Source organism: Athene cunicularia, assembly GCF_003259725.1.
Source record: "Athene cunicularia isolate RWA chromosome 8 unlocalized genomic scaffold, athCun1 chr8_part1, whole genome shotgun sequence".
In the NCBI taxonomy this organism is placed as follows: domain Eukaryota; kingdom Metazoa; phylum Chordata; class Aves; order Strigiformes; family Strigidae; genus Athene; species Athene cunicularia.
This window is the reverse complement of record NW_020799109.1, coordinates 1819016-1828865: the sequence shown is the minus strand read 5'-3', so window position 1 is coordinate 1828865 and position 9850 is coordinate 1819016. Positions and strand designations below refer to the sequence as shown.

Genomic DNA, 9850 nt, shown 5'->3' with positions numbered 1-9850 from the left:
GGGGGGGGGGGGGGGGGAGCGGTGCCGTTTCGCTCTGCACATAAAAAATGGAGGTTTTTGCTCTGTTGCAGGCTCCTCGCGGGGACCCAGCCCCCTCACCATGGGGGCACAGGACACCCTGCCCGTCGCCGCCGCCTTCACAGAAACCGTCAACGCGTACTTCAAAGGGGCTGACCCGAACAAGTAGGTGCTGACCGACGGGGTCTGGGTGTTGGTACGGGTGGTCCTGGAGGCAGGGCAGGCTTGGGGTGCTGTGGAGGCTTTGGTGAGCATCTGGGTGGATGGGGAGGGAGGAAAGGAGGGGCTCTGGGCTCCGCGTGCTGGGGTGCCAGTGGGCTGCACCCGGCGGGGTGCAGGGTCAGAATGCTCCTGGGATGTCCCCACGAGCATCGGTCCCCATCCCCAGCAGTCTGCCAGCCTTTGCTGCTATCTCAGCTCGCTCTGGTTTAGGATCACAAGAAGTTTAATCCCCCAGCGCAGCGGGTGGGAATTGGGGAGCAAACCCTTCCCTCTACTGCGTTTTGAGCCCCCCCATTCCCCCCCCATCCCCTTGGTCTCTGTGTCTGGCACTGCAGGTGTATCGTGAAGATCACAGGGGAGATGGTGCTGTCATTTCCAGCGGGCATCACCCGACACTTTGCCAACAACCCCGCTCCGGCAGTGCTCACCTTCCGCGTGCTGAACTACAACAGGCTGGAGCACGTCCTGCCAAACCCCCAGCTCCTCTGCTGGTAAGCCCCTGCCTCACCAGTATCTTAAAGGAAGGGGATTTTTTTTTTTCCAGAAAAATGGGGTGCTTTGCAAAAGCACATGGCCCAAAGTATGCCCTGATTTGGGGAAGGAAACTCTCAACCCCTTAAATATTTGCTGGAGTACTCCCTCTGAGAGAAGCCCCTTTGCCAGGCGGAAGAGCATCAGGAAAGAGGCGCAATTGTTCTGATGGGGTTTGCTTGGTTTTTGTGCCTCGCTCTGCTCATTAGACCTCCTTTTTGCAAACTGAGATGACCTACAGGTCGTATCTGCCGTGCCTCCCCGGAGATATCTGAGGACGAGGCAGAGATGTGCGAGAGGGAGGCAATATTTCTCTAAATGTGGGATTAAACGTGATCCCAGCTGGCAGCCGGCGCTGCTGCCCTGCGTGCGTTGTCAAAAAGCTTTGTTCCCCCGAGGCGGCTTACGTGAAGGGTTAACTCTCCCTCTGTGCAGTGACAACACACAGAGTGACGCCAGCACGAAGGAGTTCTGGGTCAACATGCCAAATCTGATGACTCACCTAAAGAAGGTATCGGAACAGAAACCGCAAGCCACCTATTACAATGTGGATATGCTCAAATACCAGGTACGGAGTTTTTTTGTAAGATAAAACTGTGCTGTGAATCTGTGCTTAACTTATAGATGTAAAAGATGGTATTTCCCGAGAGCAGAGTGGAGATAACGTGAGATGAGGGCATGCTATCCCGCTAGTCCCTTCTGTATGTCACTAAATTGCCTGATTTTGAGCCTGGTACAAACTTTCTATGAGAATTCAAGGTATTGTCTCCTCTGAAACCAAATGCAATGACTGCGTCTGTAAAATGGGATTTCTCCCTTCACCCCTATGGAAACTAAATGTTTTTTCTGTCATTTTGGAAGGTATCTGCCCAGGGTATTCAGTCTACTCCATTAAACCTTGCAGTGAGCTGGCGGTGTGACCCTGCAAGCACTGACCTCCGCATTGACTACAAATACAATACAGAGGCAATGACCACACCGGTAGCTCTAAACAACGTCCAGTTCCTCGTCCCCGTCGACGGAGGAGTAACCAAACTTCAAGCTGTGCTTCCTCCCGCTGTCTGGTAGGAACTGCTCACCTGAAAAATAGCTTGTTTGCTGCCTCTGCCATGTCCCTGCCTAAAAGAGGCATCCTGCCTGCTGGCTGCAGGAGGGCATCACCCTGGGAGGTGTCTGAGGGCAGGAGCTGGGGGCCCAAATCTGTCCTCCTCTTGCAGGAGAAAATGCGCAAGCCCACTCTGATCTTTTTTTTTTTTTTTTTTTTTTTTTTTCTTGCCATTTCCACAAGCAAGTGGTCAGAACTGAACCCATGCATGAAGGCAGTAGAATAACAACCCTTATTTCGTGTTTTGACTACTTTTATCTGGGTCTGAGCTCCCAGAATTGCAGCTCTGGAGAGCAGCACCGGAGCTTCCCCCTCAGCCCACAGAGCCTTTAGCAAAGTTCAAATGACTCCTTCGTAATTTCTCGTTTCCTATAGACATGCTCTTCTTCATGTGTTTTTAGGAATGCTGAACAGCAGAGGATATTGTGGAAGATCCCTGATATCTCTCAGAAGTCAGAAAACGGAGGTAATCCTGCAAATGTGCATGTTATTAACTCTGAATACTTAAATCAGACGTTGACCCGTTTATCATGCCGGCACACAAGTCCAGACACGCAGACTCCTGCTGGCACTTGCTGGGGGAGGATGTTATTTAAAGCTAGGGGTGAAGAGCTTTGAAAAGCGGGGATCTGTGCCACTGATAGCGCTTTGCCAATCGCTGTGCCGTCACGGAGGAGGGGTATTATCACCCCGGGTTCGGATGCGGTTGTTCGTCAAGTCCTTTGCTTCGCTGACCCTCGCTGCGTTTGAAGGCTGAGGGCTTACGCTGGATCCCCGTCGCGGGGAGCACAGCCTCCTGTGGGTCGCTTCTCCACGTGCAAGCTCAGCTGCTTCCTATCGCTGGGGTGTCTGAAATGTGACAATCTGCTGGGAGGATGAGGGGGTTTGCCTCTGGTCTCACCCAAGGGGTGCTGCTGGCTCGGGGTCAAAGGTGGGAGCAGGCTTCGCTTGCAGCGCTTTGGGCATTTCCTTGCCTTTGCTGGCAAACCTGGCCCTGGGACGCACGACATGCCTCTTCAGGCTTGTAAGGGTCTCGTGCGGGGCTTTTAAATTGCAGGTGTGGGGTCTCTCCTGGCCCGGTTCCAGCTCTCGGAGGGGCCGAGCACCCCGGCCCCCCTGGCCGTGCAGTTCACCAGCGAGGGGAGCACGCTGTCCAGCTGCGACATCGAGCTCGTGGGCGCCGGGTACCGCTTCTCCCTCATCAAGAAGAGGTTTGCGGCAGGTAGGTGCCTTGCCGGTGGCTCCTCTCGGGGTGGCAGTGGTCCCGACGGTCCCCTCTGGCTGCACTGGCACGCCTGGCACTGCCCTTGCTCTCTATTTGTTGGCTGTTTGAGCTCAGAGGTCCCGTCGCAGCACGGCGTGAGGGGGCTGGCCAGTGGCAGAGAGGCAAAGCTCCCTTGTGCGAAATAAATCCTCCTGCCGCTAACGAGAGCCTTGAATTTCACGGGCTCTTTTCTGTGCGTGGGTCCTGCGGGAAAGGCAAGGTCTGGGCATCTCCAGGAAGAGCTTTTTCCCACTGCTACTGAGAAAGACAAGTATTTTTCCTTTTGACCCACTGCTGTATAAAAATACAAGTATTTGTATTTTTATTGGGAATCGGGGCTGCTCCCTCCCCGCAGCTGATTTCTGATCCCATTTCTAGGTAAATACTTGGCCGATAACTGATGGAAGCTTATGCAAGTCTATGGAAAATAATATGGAAAATACCCAAGGACTGTGCGTGGAACGGGTTTTAATTACAGTTTAAGAAAAATGAACTAAATCCTGCACTCGGGACATTTCTGCTGGAAGTGTCGACAACTTTCAGCATTTTTTTTCCCTTGGAAAACACCGTCTTGACCAGTCCTACAGTATTTACTTCTAGATGTAACCTTGTTAATGGTTTTAAAATGTAATTATTGTATTTGTAAATTGTACTCATTCCAGTAAGGCTGTATTTTGGCAGTTAAGACACTTGAGTTTTAGCATTTTACCATTCATGAAATGGATGTAATTTAAACTGTGGTATATAAATTTAATAGTAGTACTGTTGAATGGCACAATGCTTACAGAGGTAGATTACATTTTGTCAATATATATGATTTAAATACAATACGGATAGCTGTTATGAAGGGGGTGCCTCATAAAAAGAGAGTTAAGTAGAACCGACATGCTGATTTACTTTTTCTTCAGTCCTTAGTATGTCTCACGGTGATGAATAAAAAGCTCTATCTTCAGGTTTAGCTGGTTTAACTCCAGAAAAATATTGCTGTAAATGTGGAGGTTCCTAATGCAGTCTCCCAGCAAAATGTAGGGAAAAAATGTCACTTCTACAACGAGTATTTAGTTCAAATTCCAAGAAGCCTCTGTGAACATGCCCGTGTTCTCTTACAGCCGCACTGTCAGGGGTCCCAGCAGTGCGTGCACAGGCAACAAGAGCTTCTCTTTGCCCCACGTCCTTACATTTTGCAGCAATACACATAAGTAGATGAGCAGGCAAAGAGGCTGGGTAGTAACTCTGAGCTCACAGCACTGTCCAGAAATGTTACTGCTGTTTTTAAGGACGCGTTTTCCGAGCAGTCTCCAGATTTTGGGTTGCGTTTCTACATTCCTTTGCTTGCTTGCTTCTGGTTATTTTCCCCATTTTTGAAAGCCCCATGGGTTTAGAAAAGGTTTTAAAGACATGAAGCCCTCCCCCCTTCTGCCCATGACTTCCATTTTACCACCTAGGCAGGAAAGTATTTATGTACAAACACTGGAAAAGAAACGCAGCCTGAGCCTGACCCTTGGTGGGAGGCCCAGGGCCAGCAGGAGATGGAGGAGCAGGAGCAGCACGGGGGGGCTGCCTAAAGCAAGCAGTTATCTCGTGGAGATGGGAAAACATACAGAAGTGCCAAACAGGAGCCTGAGGGGGGGGGTGGGGGAAATTGTCCCTCTGTGTTTTCCCTGAGCCAGTACAGGCTTGGAGCTGGGCACCGCGTGCTGCTCCTCTCCACGTGTCGCCCATGCATCATTTGATCTCTAGTTAGTCTCAGCCTACTGCTGGCAACATGGTGACAGCGTCCACAGCACTAATGGGGCGACATCTGCCAAGATGGAGAGCTTGTTTTAGTGGGAGAATTTGGTGATATGGGGGAAAAAGAAGGGATCTTTTTGAAATTAAATGGTGTTGCTCTTCAGATGCACAGAGAAGTATAGAGGCATCTGCTGAACCGGGTGATGGGGACTCTAGAAATGACTGAGATGACAAATAGTGCTAATTTTACAGTCACGAATGTTGCCAGGATTAGGCTCGTGCATTTGCGTTAGAAAACAGATTGTGCGTGTTGGGAAGTGCTTGCTCACAGAGCAGTTTGGAGTGACGTAAGGAAACAGAAATCCATGCCCATCATAAAAGAAAATAAGGAAATTCGGAGATATTTCAGTTCTGAGATGACTCCCAGATTGAGATATGTATGGTAGGGTGGTTGAGTTGTGTGCATGCTCACAGAAGGTACCAACACAGAAGATAAAGCACAATTCAGTTACGCAGCTTCATAAATCTTTGCAGTTTTTGAAAGCAAACTTGCCGGTACTCCTGGATGGAGTCTTCAACTACATTAATAATTTTTCCCCTGAAATGGAAATTTGTATAAACTGTGTAGTCTACCCCTTTCTGACATAGGAATACAGGGCAAAATCTAAGAATCAGTTTTTGCATAATTGGTTCATGCTGTGTACAATTGTTATAAACTCATGCTTCCAGAAGAGATCTATGTCGTAGTCCTGAAAATAAGGATTTTATAATGTAAATATTACCAGAACATAGATATTTTACTTTATATTTCATTTGAAAGACAAGGTGTTTACATTAGCATTGGGTTTTTAAATGCTTTTTAAACAAAAAAACCCATAACCCAAAGCTCCCAAGCTTGTCCCATATGTGCTGTCCCACAAAACAGAGGTTGTATTTCCCAGGCACATGGTGGTGCTGGTAAACAGCCCCCGTGGCCTGGGTAGAAACATGAGGAAGTCCTGCCCCCCCTTCTGGGGTGAATTGGCTGGCAGACCCGAGTTCGGTGTGCCAGCTCACTTGCAACCCCGTGGGGACACAGTCCCCTTCCAGCCACCGGCAGGTGACACAAAACAGCTATTCCCAGCCGGCAACACGAGGACCAAAACCAGCGGTTTGGGACAGGTTTTTTTGCATACTGCTTTTGCCAATTTTTCACGTAGTGTTTCGGTTCACTAGGTGTTTGTCTGCTCAGGAGCGTTGAACTGCGTGTCTCCGCTTTCCTTCTCAGCACAGCCGCCCTCCTGGGCTCTTTTGCAGGGAGATGCTGGTCTGTGTTGATGGTTTTTTCCTGCCCTGTTTGATGTCTGAGCACCGAGGCAGATGCTTTTTTTGTCAGGTGTTCCTCTTCTCACATGCCGTACGAGCGCGGCACCCCAGCGTTACCTGGCGTGGGGAGGGGGAACAGAACAGTTGCCTTTCTAAGTCTGAAGTGCAGGAGCCTGGCCTTTCTGCCTGGCTTTGAGAAGGTGTCAGCAGAAAAGAGATTATGGGCAGCAGCTTGGGACATATCCAACTTAAAATTTAGAGCACCAAATAGGGGCACACAGAGGGATGTTTATCCTCAGTTCCAGCTTCTGTAGTAGCGGCGAGGGCACAGGGGACGTGCTGCCCTGTTGCATTCAGGGTACCCAAGCTCTGCAGGCTTTGCCTCTGCTTTTAGGCAGGAAAAACTGAGTATTTTCAGGGAATGCATCTGTTTGGTACTCGCTGCCAGCTAGCGGGGAGTTGGAAGGGCAGCGATTTGGTTGCCTGTAAATCACCTGCGTTTTGGGAGCTCTAGCATCAACGCTCAGTTTCTGAGCGTGTGGTCCAGCAGATCTTTTGCCAAGTCAGGCTGAGGCTGTAAAGGGGGCTCAGCCCTCCAGCACCACCCAGCACTGGCACCCCTTAACTCAGCAACACTCAGATCTAACTATCCGAGGGAGAAAAAAGCTACATAAAGGAGGCATTCGAATAATAAATAGGTATGATGCATGCACAGAAAGGCTTTAGCTTGGTTACTTGCGTGGACCTTTCCCCTTAGACTGTGTCCTCAGCCACCGAGGCTGAAAATCCCCCGAGGGGTTTTCCTCTGGGGTCCCCGGTAGCCGCCAGCAGCCCATGCCGGCAGGGTCAAGGTGCCCGCTGACCCAGCGGGAGCGTTTTGCCCCACAGACACCTGCAGACTTGGGTCTTTAGATGTTAGGAGCAGAAAGTCTTTTGTTTGCAACTTTCCCTCTGTTGTTGCAAATATTGACGATTCTCGGCCAGCTTATGGTGCTCCTCACAGGAGACGTTTCAGACCAATTTTCTACTTTAACAGTATTTCTTAGTAACTATGAAATTGCTCAATAGTATGAGATACTACCAAATAATAAGCTTTTCATCTGGTGTTCACGTTTGTTCTTAAACATCACTCCCCTGTTGTAAAGCTTCCTCTTATTTTTGCTGTGAGGCCACCGTCCATTGAACTCCTATTCCTGCCCAGCTGGCGTGAGTTCTCAGTGAGAACGTGTGTGGCTTCACTCGCAAAAGCTTTGTCACATGAGCATGATCTTGTACCGAGGAAGTTATATACCTGCGTGCTTCTCCTGACGCAGGCTGGACTTAAAGATTTTAGTATTTCAGTTAAATTCCTTTTGTCTTCAGTGTTGCCTTTCAGGATTTATCTGTTAGGTTTTTTAAAACGTAGGTGGGGGGAAAAAAAAAAAATTTATGTAGAAATGACATCCAGTTTTGGCCAGGCAGGGAGGGGATGGGGAGGAAGGGCAGTTTCCGGGGCAGGCTGCAGGCACCATCACACTGTCCCTGTGGGACGCTGTCGGGGCATCTCTCACGGTGTGCCCTGGGTTTGGGCTGTGTGGGGAACACACACAAATATCCTACTTAAAGTTATCAGTTTGAAGCCACGCACACCTGCAGGTGAGACCCGTCTGCCTTCTCCTTTTAACGGGATCGCAGGTCCCCAGGGTAGTTGTTTAGTGCCCAGTCATAAAAATTGGTCAGCTCTTGCATGGGCGATTATTTTCCCACCAAGGTCCCTGCCAAGACCTTGCCGTGCTGCCCACGCTGCCACAAGTCATACTTGTCTTCGTTTACCTAATTCTAGATGACTCGAACCAGCCAGTGATGTCACTGTCGAACTGCAGCTGCGGAGATTCCTGCAGCAATAGCACCACATACAGAGTCACTGTTTCACTTTCTTGCAGCAGGAGCATTTTTAAACAGCTGAACTGCAATGAAAAGGTGACATATTTTTTAAATGACCTAAAAAAAAGTCAAAACACCTTTTAGTAAAAGTGTTCAGCCCTCCTTGGACCTCTCCCTCAGGTCCCCATCTCCTCCAGCAGCGGTATGGTTCCTGGGCCCACCAGGCACGTGGTGCAGTTCTGTGTCACAGAGGAATCCTGCTCTATTTTACTTTTTTTTTTTTTTTTTTTTTTTTTTTTAAAATTTTAAAATACGGCCCACAGGTAGGTTACCCAAACACCCAACATCCACTTCAGAAAGCCACTTCAATGCACTGAATATGGAGTGAATTCTTTCCCTACCCTTTTATTGTTTTTATGTGAAAATGTCTTGGTTAAAAAACTTAATTTTGAAGCTTACCATGACCAAAATACATAACATCATCACACTGCACTTTCACGGTAAGAAATTACTGTCTCAGATATTTCATTTCATAGCCAGAATTATTCTTTTCTTCTTTTTCTCACAATTTCCCAAGGAAATTAATTCTTGCAGAGCTGGGGAGTTTTTACAATCATCAGTATTTTAATACTTACTTCACTGCAAGGCGAGACAAAGATCGACAGAAATACTCCCCACCTCCTGTGTGAACTCCCCCATCACTGCAGGAGGACTGCAGATAACGCTGCTGACAATTCTTCTTAAAATGACGAGCATTAGTGTGACGATGCTCTTCAAAGGTTTACACACAAGCAGGACTTCACTACAGGCCAAGCAGTATGTGACAAAACACGTCAGGTTTTAGCAAGGCATTCAAAGTACCTTCTTCCTCCGTTCAAAATCCCTCTTTCTGGACAGAGAGCAAATCGCAGCGGACGTGCCGTCCTGCTGTTGGATTCATAATCCACACAGGAGGGGTTTTCCACCCCCAAAATGCTCTAAGGTTGATGAAATCATCCGGTTGCTTTGATGGCATAAAACGTATGGAGACGTTAGTCCTGGTCTGAGAGAGGAGTCGAGTCAGGTTGTGGTTTGAAGCTCCGGCACGGGCTGGTGGGTGGAGGGCACAGGAAAACCTTGCCGTGACACCTCTGAACCCCGGGGAAACCCCAGAGGTGAATTGGATTTCCCCACGTATTGCCCTGTATCATTTTATGAATTCCCTCGTGTATAAAATGTTTATAAATATTTGTGGATTAAGATACACAGGTCTATTTTTAAGATTTAAGTTAAATAAGTTAATTAAATGGCTGGCCTTTTTTGCCTAAACGTGCAATGAGATATATTATACCTTTAGTCTACGATGGCCTAGGTACTGCTTAGTCTGTGATGAAAACTTTGCTGCTTACCTACTGTTCTCAGAGAAAAAAAAAACTGTAAAAGACATACAGGTTTGTTGCACACGGACTATCGCAGCAAAGCTTTGTATTTGACCACTGGTAATATGAATGTGTTGTATTGACTTGTTGAAGATAATCATGAAACAACATATTTTAAATGTTACTTGCCTTATAGATTAGAATACGACTATGTGGATATCATTTTTGTAAATAATGTTTTTTATAAATGTCTCTCCTCCATTCTCCCCGTCACCCATTTCAGAAAATCTTGAATATGCAATTATTTACCATGCATAATGTTGCAACAAATAAATCCCCACATCAGAACAAAGTTTATTAATTCTATACATAAGAACTACATTAAATACCCGATTGAGTTGCAATTTAAATGTGAATTTTTTTTTCCTTGAAAATAAATGAAAAATGTAAAAC

The 9850-nt window shown here is 47.7% G+C and overlaps 1 protein-coding gene across 1 annotated transcript in view; it reads left to right on the top strand.

The window, feature by feature from the left end:
* SGIP1 (SH3 domain GRB2 like endophilin interacting protein 1) overlaps positions 1-9850 on the top strand; it is a 36236-nt gene extending 26386 nt beyond the window's left edge. The window contains 7 exon segments of the mRNA XM_026853852.1: positions 72-183; positions 576-731; positions 1207-1339; positions 1633-1835; positions 2278-2342; positions 2934-3098; positions 3519-9850. Coding sequence (XP_026709653.1) covers positions 72-183; positions 576-731; positions 1207-1339; positions 1633-1835; positions 2278-2342; positions 2934-3098; positions 3519-3541 — 857 coding nt within the window. The 3' untranslated portion in view covers positions 3542-9850.